The sequence below is a fragment of the Bemisia tabaci genome, chromosome 7, assembly GCF_918797505.1.
Source record: "Bemisia tabaci chromosome 7, PGI_BMITA_v3".
NCBI classification, from domain to species: Eukaryota; Metazoa; Arthropoda; class Insecta; order Hemiptera; family Aleyrodidae; genus Bemisia; species Bemisia tabaci.
Window position 1 is genome coordinate 11,539,130 of NC_092799.1, and position 17,264 is coordinate 11,556,393.

General features: G+C 39.7%; 1 protein-coding gene across 1 annotated transcript in view; it reads left to right on the forward strand.

Annotated features, from left to right (window-relative positions):
• LOC109035266 (protein O-mannosyl-transferase TMTC4) overlaps positions 1-17,264 on the forward strand; it is a 220,756-nt gene that overhangs the window by 96,646 nt on the left and 106,846 nt on the right. Inside the window, exon 5 of the mRNA XM_019048839.2 lies at positions 16,446-16,635. Coding sequence (XP_018904384.2) covers positions 16,446-16,635 — 190 coding nt within the window. The remainder of the gene's footprint in view (positions 1-16,445; positions 16,636-17,264) is intronic.

Consider the following 17,264-nt stretch of genomic DNA (forward strand, 5'->3'; position numbering starts at 1 on the left):
TTCGTCTTGCGTTCCTCATTTCTTCCCTGATTCAATTCCTAACCGCATTGTCTCTTCGGTCGCGTTCCGTGTTCCGCGCCGCAGCTTGTCGCTACTGGTCCTCTCCTCTTCTCTCGGCCTCAATTTTCATCGCCACGCTCAGCCGATCTGCCGTGCTGAGGAAAAACGCCTTATGAACGTTCAGGCGTCGCCAAATTTCCTTTTATATAATAGAATCTTATCGGTGACGATGAGGAAATGTGTAACTCCTCACGCGGTGAAGTGTGATTTCAGCAGTAATCGTCAACATATGCCATCAAATCGAAGCGATACTGTTGAAGGCGCTCTGAGCAACTATTCCACCTCGGAAGTATTGCACAGTATCAGACAAAATTGAAGGCGCGCCACCGTACGATAATTGGCTGGTATCGTTCAATACAGTGTAGCCTGTAGCGGTCTACCGATCCTACTATTATCGGCTCGTGTTCGATCAATTTTTGTGAAATTCGGTACCTCACGGCATTTTTTGATGGGAAACTTGAATTTCAACTCAAATTTTCAATTTCGAAAATCCAAGATGATGGATGCGGTAATGCGATATCAAATGCTAACTCAGCTATCCTGTTCAATTGCTCTTCGTGAAACTTGGTGTCAGGGGGGTGTTTTTTGACATAACAGCCGAATGTTTAGTCAAATTTTCGAAATTAAAAAATTCAAGAAGTGGCCTAAACTGCTATGAATGGCACCTTCGACATTTTCAAACTTTGTAATCGGAATATCTCTCCTTTTTATATTGAGTTTCAAAATCGTTGTACTCTCAGCTAATTTAGGTCTCGATATCTTCGCGCTTTTCAACTTTTTGCGTTGGAAATGCTTGTTTATTTAATCAACGTACGTATTCATTTTTTTTTATCATCTGATTTGATCATTTGCAGCAATATAATGAAGACTTTATAATCTTTACATCAAAGATGCCAAAGCGAGCTGATAATAAATGACCACATTTGAACGAAATCTCGTAGTTCCTCCAACGAGGGGCTCTTTTTGACAGTTTATTCTTCCATATAAGCTCTAAAAGGACGTATTTATGCTAAATGGAAGCGTGTGCAGAGGATTTCCGTGCAACATACTTCCTTTCAGCATCATTACTTTCAATTTGAAAGGTCTCGAAGTTATCCAGAGCTCTTACAATGTTTGGAAAAAATTCGTTACATAGTCTTTGAGTATTCCCAGGCCCTGGTACCATCAGAACAAAAACCAGGTAGTGCATGAGCGGGTTAAAAAATGGGTACTTTCTACCTGTTAGTTTTGATGTAATCAAGAGGGCTGTAACGAAACGACTACAAGCAAAAAATTAACTTTAAAAAATTATAAGTAAGTGCGCCGTGTCATCATGTTAGGAGAAAGCTGGATCTTCTACCCTATCTACTGGAATAACCCGAAGCCCAACGTAAAGTAAGCCATGAATGAGGATGCACGAAGGGTAAATTTGAGAGTCACAAGAAAAGGAGAGGGGAAAGAGAGGAGGCAAAACGAGCTATTACAAAAAAGAGATTCAGATCTGATCGCTGAGGAGCTTATCTCTGAACGGCCAAGAGATTGGTCGAAAAGCTTCGTACAACCTTCAATGGAGGGCGGAATCCGTCTCACAGTGGAGAGAATTTGTGAAAGTTTTGAATCTCTGGGTCAAAGATTAAATATTTAAGATCTCCACTGATTATTTCGGTAATTCCTGTCACCGTGTCGTCGTTTTGTGCCAACAGAGAAATGAAGGCGTCCGCACAGTCTCGCACAAGCTTCGAGAGTCTCTTCCGCTCTTTCTCTTGACGTTCGCACGGGTTACGTGTTGACGACTCGCAGCGTCACGCATACGTGCACATAAACTTGCTCGCGAATGTCAACCTTTTCACTCATCGAATTTTTCATCTCAACCTTTTAGGCAGTAAATGTCGTCACGCGTCGCGTACCTTTTCCCTGACGAGGAAATGCGTCAAAATTAACTCATACAGATCGATTCGTCACCAGGAAAACGGGATCTCAGTCTCTGGAGAGATCAGGCAAGAAAAATAACGGTGGAATTCTACGAGGTGAACAGGGGGATAGAGAGTCAGATTATGAATCTTTTAGCTGGAAGAATCGAAATCTTGTGCGTCAGGTTTCTGAAAAAAATCCTCAGTACCAGATAAACTTAAGAACTGACTTTTACTTCTTGAAAAATTTGTGAACGTTAAAATTATAAAGTATCCCGATGCAATACATTCATGTTCACGAAAAAAAACTACTCAGAACAGAGAGAAATCCCAATTTTTGAACACGAAGATGAATGAATCTCCGAGGTTGTTATTTCACTGTGGTTTTAGTGTGCTAAAATGCAGTAGGTAAACGAGAAGAAAACGGACGAGAAGAAAAGGGGGAGGGAGAGGAAGAAGAAGAATAAATGAAAAAAGGGTAGAGGAACAAGGAATAAATAAGAAATACCATAACCGGAATCTGTTCCAAAATACTATTGTGCAGCCAATTTTGCTAGAGCTCTTCTCCTCCTTCTCTTTACTTTTACTGGTCCTTCTTTTTTTCCTCTCCGTCTTTTTCTTCCTTGCTTCTTCGCTCCTGCTCCCGATTTCCATTGCGTCCTCATCAGAAATACGTAAAGAATCCTCCGACCCGAGCCTATCAGTGGCGTGGCGTGAATAATCGATTATCGATATTTCTCCATGTGAAGCTATGGTAAAGAATCGATTATTAAGGTGTTCGCTGCGAACACCCTGTTTATCGATCCTTTTCCATAGGTTTGAATGACAGATCTATGGATTTATCGCAAAGCACGCCACGCCACCGGAGCCTATCATACTAGGGTGAATGTCTGTGTGTTTGTGTAAGTTGTCATCCGCGCACATTCAAAACGCCAGTTCTGATTAGAGGACTGTAGAACTATAGAAAGTTCTACTATACTGTCGTGCTAAGGAAGAACGCCGTATGAACCCTCAGGCGTTAATAAATTTCCTTTGATAAAACACAAATTTTCTGGTAAACTCATGAATATTTTCCTCTCGATTTTTCAGATAATTTTGTTTGCAATTTCACCTAAAGTTCCTGAAAATTTCAAGGAAAAATATGTCGAACCTCTCTCAAAAAGAAACATTTTATCGAGGGAAATTTGGCAACTTTCAAATGTTCGTGCGGCATTCTTCCTTAGCACGGCAGGATGATTCTGATCAATCACCAAGCTCGGAAACCGGTCGCAACAGAGTCAGGTTGGTTTAAGTTAGGTCACGCAACTAAACTAACCTAACGGCAAAGCAAGAAGTATCATTCGAATTGAAGGCGCTTCAATTTTCACTGCGTTAAGTGATTCATGTGAATCAAATCTATTCCCTTCAAAGCTGACCGATATGAGTGCAACAAATTGAATAAACACAAATTTCCTGTTAAACTTATGAACATCTTCCTTCCAATTTTTCGGATTATTATGTTTGCAATTTCACCTGAAATTCCTAAAATTTTCAAGGGAAAATATTCATAACTTTCTTCAAAACTAAACATTTTATCGAAGGAAATGTGGCAACACTCGAATGTTTACACGGGGTTCTTCCTGAGCACGGCAGTATTGAAAATTGGCAGTATAATTTTTCTAGTGTTTTTCGTGCATGGCTGCCCTTTTCGGGCTCAATGCGCTTAGTTTTTTGAAATTCCCACACTGGGAAAAAAAACACATTGGACCTAGAATCCAGACTCTTAAAAACATCGACAAGAAAAAGTACTCTTGATTGAGTCAGAATCTAGCTTAAATCAAGAACCAAGCCTCTTCATTTAAGCGGATTTCGTTTTGATTCAAGCAAAAATCCGAGTATTTTTAGTATTTTTTCTTGTCAATAAAAAAAACCTCTTGGACCAATTCCGCATTGCATTGACTTAAGAGTGCAGTTTCTTGTCGCCGGATTTAAGAGTCTTGAACTATTGTTTCAAGCGGATTCTGCATTGATTCAAGCGGACTTTGCATTGATTCAAGCGGATTTTGCTTTGAAACAAGAGTCCAGACTCTTAAATCCGGCGACAAGAAACTGCACTCTTGAACCAAGAGGTTTTTTTTACCAGTGATGTTTTCAAGAGTCTGGATTCTAGATCCAATGTGGTCTTTTTTTTCTAGTGCATACTCTCTCTCGAGGATCCCGAAGAGTGTGTCAGAGTCGTAACCGTGGAAAACCGGAACAACTGTGCGGCAAACGGGCAATCTGCCGGTGTTATTGTTATTCATCCCCCATCATTATAAAACGAGTCCTCGACGTCGCGTCGGGAAGTGTGGAGTAGCCGCCGGCCACCAGTTCTTTCATTAGTGCTTCCCGCGACAGGAGCTGCCAAATCTCGCGCGCATAAGAACCCCTCTGGAACCTCCCCTATATTTTGGAAACTCTCTGAAAATACACGCTTTTTTATAACTTGAAAACCTAATTTTCGAAAATGTCGCGAGAATCGCACAATTTGGCTAGTATACTTGTAGCAACGCTCCGACCTGTTGGGAAAAATTGGAACTTTCGTACCCTGTCGGCGGCCGGAGATATGTTCCCAACCGCTACCCCAACCCTTACCTGTGCTAAGCGAAACGCCGTATGAACCTTTAGACGATGCCAGATTTTTTTTCACTAAAAAACGAATTTACTGGTAAAATTTTGAAACATTTTTGCCAACAATTTCAGATAATTTTGTACTCAATTGAATCCTAAATATCTGAAAATTTCAAGGAAAAATATGTATAAATGTCGTCAAAAATACACGTTATATCCGGGGAAATTTGGCAACTCTCAAATGTTTAAACAGCATTCTTCCTTAGCACGGCAGTGTGGGACTTTATTAGCACGGGACCATATTCATGGTCTGGCCTCCTCATGCAGTTCAAGTGATTTTGGGGTACGACATAATTTTAGGGTGGTGAACTAAGGGCAAAAAATGATTTTTCAGCAAGCCTCGAGTCCATTCAACCCGGCCTGGTATCTGAGGGTTGAATGCCGACAATACTCGAGCACATCTATACTGCTTTTTCATGATTCGTTTTCCATGCCGCGGATCATTTGAATCAGATTAGCCGAATTTCGACGGAAACTCTATTTTGAAAATTTGCTCGTTACCGCTCTTTCGGTAACAGCGCAGCGAGGCAGCGTCGCTTTGAGGATGAATTAATGAGGAGCCACGCCGAAAATGAAGCACCTTGCGGTCCGCGGCCGACAAATTGAATTATTTATAAAATCCATCGCGCCCGACCCCAAGCTCCAGTGTTCAATTCAATTTTCGCGATAATTCCAATCATCGCTTCCCACCCGCAAATCTGACGGACCCCACCCCCGCCTCCATCGTCCGTAAGGGTTGAGGCTGGGCTGAAGAGCCCTTCGCGCCCTCATGGCGTCATGCCCGAAGCTTTTAAGCTGTCTCCACACGGTCAGAGCGAGTTTTCCAGGGTGGTAAAGTCAGAAACGCTCGACAGACTTCGTTATTTCATTTGTTTGTGGGATTTTTTTCTTCTTTTTTCCCCTTTTTTTTAAGAGACGTGGATTTTTAAAATTGAAATGATGAGGAGATGTTAATGGTATTAACAACGTTTTTGCAAAATGTGTGGAATCAGTTATTACTCCCTGAGGGATTTAAGTATTCTTGAAGAAATTGTCTATGTTTGAGAATCCAGGGATTTGCGAATCAAACGATAAAAAGTGAACAGTTAATGAAAAGGAAATTAAATTCAGATAGAATCAAAATCTTGCAGGTACATTGAAGGATATGCGAAACAGATTCGTACATACTGCTGTTACTGTACATATTTTGTACATACTGTTATATGCTGCCGCCCATAGCAAAAGCACCGTAACTTCATTCAAGATTTTGAATTTTTCTTTCGGTATTATGTTCTCTTACGAAATACCTATATTCACTTTGATCCATTTTCTCACTTTAAGTTCTCAGTCACAGGTATTTAAGAATTCTTGAGGATGAATACCCGTTCATTTCTCCGTAATAAAACATTTTGTCTGGAGAGAATCGACAAAATCCGTGATGGAGCCATAGCGGTTTTACTTTAAGCGGCAGTATGCGATTATACGAGTTACATATGGACGTATTTCTATCAAACGGAACTACGTGCATTATGACGTGAGCCCTGTTTTGCGTGTATTCTTATGGGTCTCAGGGTTCATGCCTCAATGCTTATAGTTCCGTTTGATAGAAATACGTTCATATCATACTGAAGCTTCCAAATATAGTTTGTTTCCTTTCCCGCAATGGACCACTAGACAAGGTACGAATTTTAGCATTCTGATACATGTTTCTGAACCAGAATTTCACGTAAAACACGATTCGCGCAACGAAAATTATTGAAACCAACTCCTAACGAAGATATTAACGTTTTTATTTTACATTGGTTACAAGGAATTTGAACTGTCCGCTCACAAGAAACTCAAAGCTCAACGTGAGTCAAATTATGCACTACAACGGTTTCAGCAAGCTTCTCAATCGAGCAATGTTCATTTCCCACCATATGGTTTTCACGCTATAAATAATTTGCTATAGCTGAGCCAAAGTGTCAAGATTGAGCTTGCCAAATTTGTTAATCACAAAGACTGTCATGATAACGTTTAGCGCGCGATGTAAATCACGTAAAGCATTGAGTTTTCATGAGCGGGTTGTTTCAATTCACGCACCAAGAATCATTAAATATCTTCGGAAGGAGTTGATTTCGGTAATTTTACGTTATGCGCACCGAGTTTTAAGTGAAATTTTGGTGAAGAAGCATGTATCAGAATGCTGACTTGTCTAGTGGTCCATTTCTTCCAAATTGTTCTTATGCAGTTTTATTGTTAGACAAAATGTTTCTACCGGTCTGAGTTTCTCTTGGAATTCTAAACTCTTCTTGTGCGACTCACACATACACAAAAAAAATTCTTGAAAGAGAAATATATCGGAAGTATTAAAACCTACAATCCCAAACCCAAACCCAACGAGGCGTCATGACGCGTTCCGTTTGCCCAACGAGCGACGCTGGAATTCTGTCGTGCTAGGGGAAAACGCCGTATAAACCTTCAGGCGTTGCCAAATTTTCTTTGATAAAACTCGAATTTCCTGGTAAATTTGTGGATATTTTCCTTCAAATTTTTCAGATAATTTTGTTCGCAGTTTCACCAAAAGTTCCTGAAAATTCGAAGGAAAAATATCCGCAGAGTTCCTCAAAAACAAGCATTTTATTAGAGGAAATTTGGCAACTATTGAATGTTCATACGGCGTTCTTCCTTAGTACGGCGGAATTATGCTCATCCGAAATCTTTCACGACGAGCTGCGGGTTAATTTCCGATGGACGTAAATTAAAGCGGTCGTATCAGTTATTAAGTGATTTACGGGAGCCACCTCGACTACCGGCTCCGGCGGAACTGCGGCTCCGCAACTTAATTTACCCTCGTCAAAGCCGCGATCAGGGACGTTCATTAACACTGATTCCCAGCTCCCAGTTCCCGGAAACCGATAGAGACCGGCATCGCCGAGGTAGGAAAACAGGAGAGCGAGCCCTTGATACCAGTCCCAATGGGATGAGACACTGGGACAGCGCCTTTGCCAGGTACAGAGACGATATATTTCAGGGTCCCTGCGCTAACGATCTACGCAATATTAGAGTACTTATATGGGAAAAGTACAGACATGTTGAAATACAAAGCTCTCAGGGTCAGGAAGACAACCCAATAATTCTCCATAACACGAAAAATACTAGAATAATGCTGCTGCAACTTTTCAGATTCGAATTCCAAACCACGATGACCCAGAGTCCATTTATACTGAGAGTTAAGACAATGTAAATCCATCTCTGATTCGTTCCGTATTTTTGGTCTCTAGAGTGTCACAAACGGGAATACAGATTACATTTTCACCGATTGCAAATATTATAATCTAGAATGGACCGGGGAATTACGTGTTTTTGATCAGGTCATACCTCTTAGGGCCCAAAAAGGCAGCCAACCTTTGAACTCGAATTATCCAGTGGTACTAATTTAAATTCCGAGAGTAGGTACACCGATCAAAAACTATTTAAGCACGCGTAAAACTTAGATTTTGCATATATTTTCTCAGTTTCTAAGTCTTAATTCTTAAAAACGTTTGTTTACAATGCGCTGCCGGCCCTATTGATTAAAATTTCAAATGCATAGCTTGGCAGCGGCACTTTCCCAGTGATTTTCGTTTTTCATGTTGTCGCCCTTTTGGGCCCTAAGAGCTACATAAATCAAGTTGTCTATGCTCTCCCTATAAAGGTAATCTCGGCAATGGTGTAAGCTTATACTTTCGGGACTTCAACATTAATCTGTTGACTTGCCTACATGGCAGATGTTCAACAATGTGTTGGCATTTTCGTTTTGCAAACAAGCCGAAGTTTGGGGTCCTTGTTTGTTGGGAATCAAAAATTATAAAAGCACGCATAAAACTCAGATTTTGCACACATTTTTTCAGTTTCTATGTTATAATCCTAAAAAACGCTTGTTCACAATGCTCTGTCGGCCCTATTGATTAATCTCTCAAATACATAGGTTGGCAGCGGCACTTTTCTTGTGATTTTCGTTTTCCACGTTGTCGCCCTTTTGGGCCCTAAGAGCTGCATAAACCGAGTTGTCCATACTCTCCCTATAAAGGTACTCTAGTCCATACTTTCTCACTATAGGTAAGTACTTTAGTACGAAACCACCTTATTTAGTGAATCCGGCAACGGTGGACGCCGGCACGAGGGGTATTTACGAGGTGTGTAAAACTTGACTTAATATCCGCTCGTGTTATCACAGATCAAAATCAGACGCGATAATTGAATCAACGGCCGATAGAGGGAGGAAGGAGAGTCTTCCGCCTCAGCCGACGGAGCCGAAGCCGAGAGAGGCTTATTAGCCGATACGGACTTAGCCCGTCGGCTCCGGGACCCGCTCACCGTCAAGTTTCTTCCAGAGTTATCCCCAACTTCTCCACGAGAAATACGAGGCGGCGCCTTTCGGGATTGCACCGCATTCTCACCGTTAGAATTAGTCAAAATCGCGAGATTCACGGTCTGCGAGGGGTTTTTTGGCTCTAAAATGGGTAAACATATTTTTAATGTTTATTCTAATAATTAAAAAAATCTATCTATCTAATTTAAAAAAAAAAGTACGAAGTTAAAGCAAAAAATCGAATTAACTGATTCTACAGGCCTCACTGGTGAAAAAAACCTCTTGGACCAATGCCCCATTGCATTGAGTTAAGAGTGCAGTTTCTTGTCGCTGGATATAAGAGTCTTGAACTCTTGGTTCAAGCGGATTTTGCATTGATTCAAGCGGATTTTGCATTGAAACAAGAGTCCAGACTCTTAAATCCGGCGACAAGAAACTGCACTCTTGAACCAAGAGGTTTTTTTTACCAGTGTTGATACACGCTCAAATTTCCATCAATTTTCGATCAAATAGTAGATGATGAAACTGTGGGTCTCATCCGTTTGATTTCTTCTTCATCTGATTTCCACACAATCGTGCTGGTTTCAAGCTTATTTTAATCACCAATCTGTTTTAATTAATTTTAAGTAAAAATTTAGATTACTCTCGACCGCCATTTTTGTCATCATTTTGATCGGAAATTGACGGAAATTTGAACGTGTATCCAGGCCTTAGGTACAAAGCTGACCGATTTAATTGAGGCGTTGTGTACAGAAAGGGTATTTCTCAGTTGCGGAATTTTAGAATCCCTATTGCGAACGCACAGTTAAGAAAGGAAACTTTTGGGTGAATTTCTTGAAAATTTCCGTTTTCAGCTCTGTAAAATCATAAGCCAAGAATTGCTTTTTCTGCAATTTTATGAAAAAACTTCTGCATAACTTTTATAAATTCTCTTCCTTGTCCGAAGCAATTTCTGAAAAAACTTCAATGAATAATTTTGATTTTTTTCACCCCGAGAAAAAGTAAATGAGAGCAAAGCTTTTAAAACATAGCAAACGAGGCACATACTTCGGGAGCTCACTGTCGACATCGTTCAACCTCACAATCGATAGAATAGGCTTAAAACTTATACGATTGAGAGTTATATTATTTTATAACATAATACATTATATTATTTGTGTGGTGCGGGACCGAATAACCTATAAGGAAACTACGGAAAGGAAAGCGGAAAACGCCGCCTCGCGGCGCTAGGCCGACCCGGCGAAGCCGAGAAGGAAGAAAAGTTTAAGGAGCTAACTTTTAATTGAAAATACAAGGCGTCCTCCCCTCCCTCCCTCGGGCACGCAATTTACCACAAGTCATTCCATTGATTATCGGAAACTAATCAGGGTGGGGTAAATGGTCCATGTGCCGTTCTGCGGGCAACCAACGTCGCAGTAGATCGAAATATTTGTCTCTGCTCGGCGGACCGAGAGCCATAACGGATTCTTAAGGGCTCCCCGCCCCCCACCCCCTCCCCCCGGCCGCCGGCTATATTAAAATTCTTCCCCAACTCGGGTTTAATAACCGGGAGATATTCCGCCGCATTCGAATGCAATTTGTATACACTGAGCGACCGACAAGACGCCCTTCCTTTCGCCGTTTTAGGGGATTTCTTTTTTTTTTTTTTGTTCCTCGTTTTTTATGTCTTGGTTTTTTTCGTCGTTCCGATCGAGTTGGTTGCGTCTTTAGCTCGGTTGAAATTGTTTTTATCTTTGCGAGAACATTAGACATCCTAATCGAAGAGACTGGGACTAATGATGCGATCGTGAGGACAAATTGAACGGCTGATTTGAAAAAAAACGTAACCGACGAGTGTTTTGTTTCGAGGCGCGATTAGAAATCTTGGTTTTTTCGGCATTCCTGAGCATTCTTTTTGAAAAAAATGAACGAATCTTCTAGTGGGCAAGAATTTAAAAAGATATTAAAACTTTGGCGGATACAGCCCTCGTCCACTAGACTGCCCACTACTGCTACTTTTAGTTATAATGTGACAGCCAAATGGACTACATTTTGCAATTTGGAACTATAAATTCTAGCCCGGTTTAAAAACAAAGTATCTGCCATTCGTTTCCCTATGCACATAAGTGTTTTTTCTAGAAGAGCCAGAATTTATAGTTCTAAATTGCAAAATGGAGTCCAAATGACATCCGATTTCAATGACAATAATATCGATAGCTAAAGTGCATCTCCATCACTGAGTATCGAAATCCCTGCTCATTTTTTATTTTTTCGAGGAAAAACAAATCAACTACATAGCTTGACATGTCTACGGAATATTCTACGGAAAATCATGAAAGTTTGCAAGATACTAAGTTGACCAGTTCTCAAAAAAAAAAAAAACAAGCAGTGAACTCCAACACAATGTGTTGATAAGGCGCGTCATTAACTCGCACATATCAACCCCTTTAGTTTCTATTTACAGAGATTTCAAAATAGGCAAACAGCACAACAAGAGAATTCACGATCCAACACTGCGAGGTCAAAGACGCACCTTAACGAGACCGTGTACTGTGAAAGTAGAAAGCTATTCGATCGAATTTAAGTTTTTTGATCTGCCTCAAGCAAAATCTTATCAGATTCTTGAAGAAAAGTGCTACGGAATAATTTAAGCGAAGAAAGGAAAAATTCTGTCTAACTCCTAGAAGATAAAGTCGATTTAAAGGTATTTTGGGGCTAAAATACCCAAATCACCGGTAGTAAAAATCCCGTTATATTATTGAAAAGAAATTGACTCGATATAAATGCAATTTCAACCATGTCGTTGCTTTATTCATTCATGAATTGAAAGTAAGCAATCTACATCCCGAAAATCTACTGATTTGCCGTAAAAAATTGCAGAAACTTGATATACCAGGTCGATGCACCCACTCGTTGAATTTACCAACCAATTTCGTGAGTGCAAATGTGTAAAAATCAATATGCTATAGTCATTTTGGGTGCATTTATTTTTCATGAAACAATAATAATTTCAATCCCGAAAAACCATCAATTTTCCGGATAAAATCGAAAAAATCAAAATATGTCGACTCCCCGACGTGAAAATTAGATTCTACGTGTGTAAATACTTATGTATTTATATGCTGAACAGAAACTATGTGTGGACACAGTCAGAAGCCCGCGGCAACATTAATTCGACAGAAAAACTGTAAAAATTAGATTGGATTTTAGCCACTTTGCCCTCCTCTCCTCGTTACTTACAACAAACCGTTCTTATACTCATCTCAAAATTTTTCTCAGAGCTTTGGGTTATTATCAGCTTCCATTTAAACTCCGGTTCGATGGCCGAATCGGCTGCCAAAAAAGCAAGCTACTGTTGAAGGGATCTATGAGAAATTCGTGATATTATCGGCTCTCAGGAAATCACCCCATGGCTAAAATTGGTGGTATAAATGTTTAAGTGCTTAAAATAATCGTATTCAAGAAACTAAGGAATAAAACCATGGAGTCAATTTCTTTTTAATAATATAACGGGATTTACTACCGGTGATTTAGCTATTATAGCCCCAGAATACTTTTAAAGCGCCTTTACGTTCCAGAATCTCGACGGAATTTTTTTTTTTTTTTTTTTTGGCTTAAACGATTCAAGAGACATTGTAGTTAAAAATATAAAGATTTTTCGATTTGGACGTGTAAAAAAATGTTTAACTCGTTCAGGCACACCGCGTATTGTATGGAGTACTGCTGTTATTCGACCGTTGTCTTCAGGTCAAAATTCTTACAAAGAAGCCCCTTGCAAGAGGCGAATTTTTTGTAATTTCTTCCAGTTTTTTCAGCGTTAGGTATATAAATGAATTGCTTGTCAAATTCTGAGGTCAATTTTATTTAATTGTAATTTATACTTTCTTTTTTTCCCCTTCATTTTATTTTTCGTATCGAGAAGTCGAGGTTTTGTTGATTTCTTCGGATTTCCATTACTGTAACTTCTCTTCTATTCGGCCGATTTTTATGAATGAGGTCTCTTTTTATTTGTGTTTTAACGGAGAGTAAGGAAAAAATTGCTAAATACACGCGAAACAATTTTTTTTGAAAATTGGATGAATCCTAGCGTGACGGTGAAATGGTTAATGAAGCGTGAGTAATTGGGGTACGGGTATCGGCCGCGTTGGGACCCAAGGCGGCCCACCAAGGCCCATTGTTCTCCGTGACGCCGACGCAGTGATTAGGAGCGTGGGGAAGAGAGGGCTGAGTGGACTCCTGTATGAGCCACGTTTAGCAAATGGTCTAATGAGTCTCGAGGCTCATCACAGATTGCACTTACCACTATCCTGCTGGCCCCGGCTATCAGAGCAAGGAGTACCAACTTTTGAAAAGGATAACAGTGGTGTTGAGATATGTCAAAGCAACGTTTTGAACAAAACGGAGTGAGTGAAATTCTCATTCAAGGAGTGCCGAACTGGTCAGCCATCCTCGAATCAGTTCGCTTGCTTCCGCTTATATATGCATATTTTAAATCAGCGCGTCGTACTCTTAGGCTTTTTTTAAAAAAAACCAAGTAACGTAGACTCTTGGTATTCACTGTACATAAACTAGCGAGCCCCAGAATGAGAAACAACTTTAAATCATAATTATTGACGGATAAATAAACTTTTTACACGCTTTGGAAAATCTCAGAAGTTCGCGGTAGTCACTTTTCGGTAAGGAACTAAGGGACTCGGTTATTGTATCGAGCAGGGTTCGAAACGATCGCAAAGGCGGTATACTACGTATACGCGCCAAAAATAAACTATGACAGGAAGTCCGCAATGTCGCAACCGGAGGTACGTGGTTTAGCCTTTCGGCCATCGATTCAAGGTTTTTATCATAAGGAGGCACTCTGCGCTGGGAAAGAATGCTGGGAAATTACGCCCTTTTTCCACTCAAAGAGATACTATTATGGTAAACAAGACATTCAAAGAACAGTTTAGATAGAATTGATTAGTAGTTAAATGCATCCCCACTCGAAGAACATTTTTCTGTCAAAAACTCAATTTCTGAAAAATTGGTGGCTACGCCCCACTTCAAATAACCCGTTGAAATAACCGTTTGATCGTTGTTTTGGATGTATTTGCTATCATCTACGGTGAAAGGCACGCGTAGGATACTAATTCGAGAGAGAGATTTCAATTAAATATGTGTAAATAACCAGACCGACCGATTGTTTTAAAGTAAAATCTCCTTAGAATGACGTTAAAGGCATAAGAAGTCTCAAAAATACGTTCTTTTTTAAAAAGCAGTAAATACTGACATTTTTAAAAATCGTCCGCAGATTTCACATAAAATTGAAGGTGAATGACCATATCAGAAATAAGATTTTATGCATGCATAAAGACCGCGTTGACAAAGGAAAATAAATGTACATTTTACTCTCGAAGCAGTAGGTGCAACCTCACTAGCGTTGCGCCGCCACCAAAATCGCCTTCAATACGTTTCGATACCACCGCGCGTAACTCAGACGCTGATTTTGTCGTATCATCTTTCATGAACTTCTTTACCCATCTAGTCCAACCATACTGAATATTTTCGGGCTCGTCATTGAGAGAAAAAACTGTGTTTGTCATTAAAACACGTGTTAGGTCAGTCAAGAAATTGCTTATCATCAAGTAAATTTTTATCGATGAGGTCGTTAATTGTCGCGTGGTAATTTGTTCCAGGTACAGATGAAATCGTTTGATTGAATTTGACGTGTGCTTTGTGATAAAAGCAGTCTATCTTGTCCCAGTAGTATATTTTAATGAGTGTATTGTGCTCAGTTGTAGATCGAAACAGCTCCTAGGTCGATTTTAATTTAAACATATTTAAGTAGCGTTTTATTTGTTCTAATCTTTTCCTTTTTCGTCGGGATATGAAAATTTACTCAAGATTTAAAACAAATTTCCCAGTGTCTAATAAAGTAAGAAAGTAATCCTTAGACAAATAATCAGGTAGGAAAGACGCTGCCATGCTATGGGAAAACGTTGTATAAACATTTAGATGTTGCTAAATTTCTTCCGATGAACATTTATTATGAAGAAAGGAGAAAAGACGTGAATATGTCTCTTTGAAATTTTCAATAATGTGTTAGTGCCAAGTAAACATTCCGAAAATCTCAACAACAAAAAATTATTCAAAAAATGTCCAGAAAATTTCTAATTATTGGAGGAGACTTGGCATCGCAAGGAGGTTTATACGGCATTTTTTCTCAGCAGAAAAAAGCAAACGCTCAGAAAAACGCTGCTCGCCGCTTTTAATTTGCTAAAGGCTTGAGCTCCGAACACGTGAGACAATATTTGCACTGAAATATTACCGGATTTTGAGTGAGCGCTAATTTTTCTTCGTCGATAATTATGCGATTGACGGTGGATTGAACGTTGTCAACAGCGTTACAATCACGAGGTTGCCAACCGGTGCGGTAAAATCTACTTATTCGCGGAACTTCGCAGAGAAACTTGTGATTTTTTCCAAGACGCGGCAACGTGGAGGTCGGTCGGAACGCTCGCAAACCTCCATCCAATCAAAGTGACAAATTATAGTCATTTCTCGTTGTTTGTTTTTAATCAAACCACCGACAAAGTGACCGAGCAGAGAAATAAACTGCACTCAAGGGAACTCAACCGCGATAAAAAAAGAGGGGAAGCTTTGGTTAACCGAAATTTGGAATGCCTAAGCCTTCGACGCATGCTGTAATTTATTGAAAAACTTTGGAATTGATAGGCCTGTGTTGTGGTTTACCGGATTTTCAGTGGAAATCGATAAAAAACAGGTAAAAAATTAATATTGGTCAAAAATATTTCAACAAATATTAGTAAATAGTTGGTAAATGATATTTACGAAGCTACATCAATGCTCTGCTTACATAGCACTAGGATGAAGGGATAGCCAGTCCTAGAGGTTTAATTGATTGTTTAGTTCGTAAATACATTTGTTGTTATGGTGAGTTTTCCTTTTCAACCATAGTCTGATAAACTCGAACGTTTTAGATTCTTACAAGTGGAATTTTGAAAAAAAAAAACCACCTATGTGCAGTTATTAGTAGCTTAGGATCCCTACTATATGTCAAATCGAGACGCATAATTTAAGAAAGAGAGGAAAAGAAAGAAGAATGACAATATTCATGATCTGGTCTTCCAACTGCTTCCTATTTCTCATTATTTCTACTCATTGTTCTTAAGTTTTTCTTCTTCTAATTTTTACCATCCAATCTCCTCATCTTTTCCTTCATCTTCTTCCATGACCTTTGATTTTTTATGCGGTCCCATCTGAAATACGTTGAGGGCTACAATGGTGTAATCTATTACACGTATTAGTTTTTTCTCTTTGAAACTCCCTTTTTAAGAGTCTGAAACACCATAGCCCATAGCCTCTCCGACTTAAGTTAATTGAATAGCTTTGTAATAAATTAATGATACAATTTTTCACCTGCACCATCCCGCTCTCTGATTTTAAAAATTACTGAATATTGCGCGCGTAAAACTTCATTGCTGATTAGATGGTTACTAACTGCCAATCTGTGGCGAAGTTTGGTTTTATCTTTACAGAAATTTCTATTTATGTTTCAGATTGTTGACGTTTTCGTACCTGGCCGTGTTCAACTTTTTGTTGCTGTTGTGTCCATCGACCTTGAGTCACGACTGGCAGATGGGCTCCATACCTTTGGTCGCGTCTTTTTCCGATTCGCGAAATATCGGCACCTGCATTTTGATCGCTCTCAGCCTGGTCCTCGCGTACAAATGTTTTGTCGACTTTGAGGTAAGTTCAGAACTTTGCCCCTTAAAAAAGGTTAGCTTTACAAACTGGGCGGAAAAAATACACTAACGTATCGTCCTTTAACTGACATGAGGGTGTATTTACACTCTGAAGTGATCCCTAAAAAGCATGGAATTATACAGACATTAGAGCTCATCGTTGAGTGAAAATACACCCCTAAGACAGAGGAACGGCAATATCAAAGCGAGAGGGAGCCAGCTGACTATTTGGGTTAAGGATTATTGTATTGAGCTCATCCAAGAGCAACTTCCTTGTGCTGGACTTTCAAAGCCGCAAACTTTATTCAAGATAAAAATATTTGAATTTAAGGTTTCATGTTTACAGGATGCTAACCCTACCCCTTAGCTGCCATGTGGTTTAATCCCGTGGAACACCCTGTATATCCCGGTAACGCCCCGAGAACGAAGTATGACACAAAATAAGAATGTACATTGCAAAAATGAGATAATTCTCAATTCCATCGCGTTGTTTTTTCAGTCTGGGTCATATTAAGAAACCGATGAACATACTGCCTTGCTAAGGAAAAACGCCGTATGAGCCTTCAAGCGTTGCCAAATTTCCTTTAATAAAATAGGAATTTCCTAGTAAACTTATGCATATTTTCCTTCCAA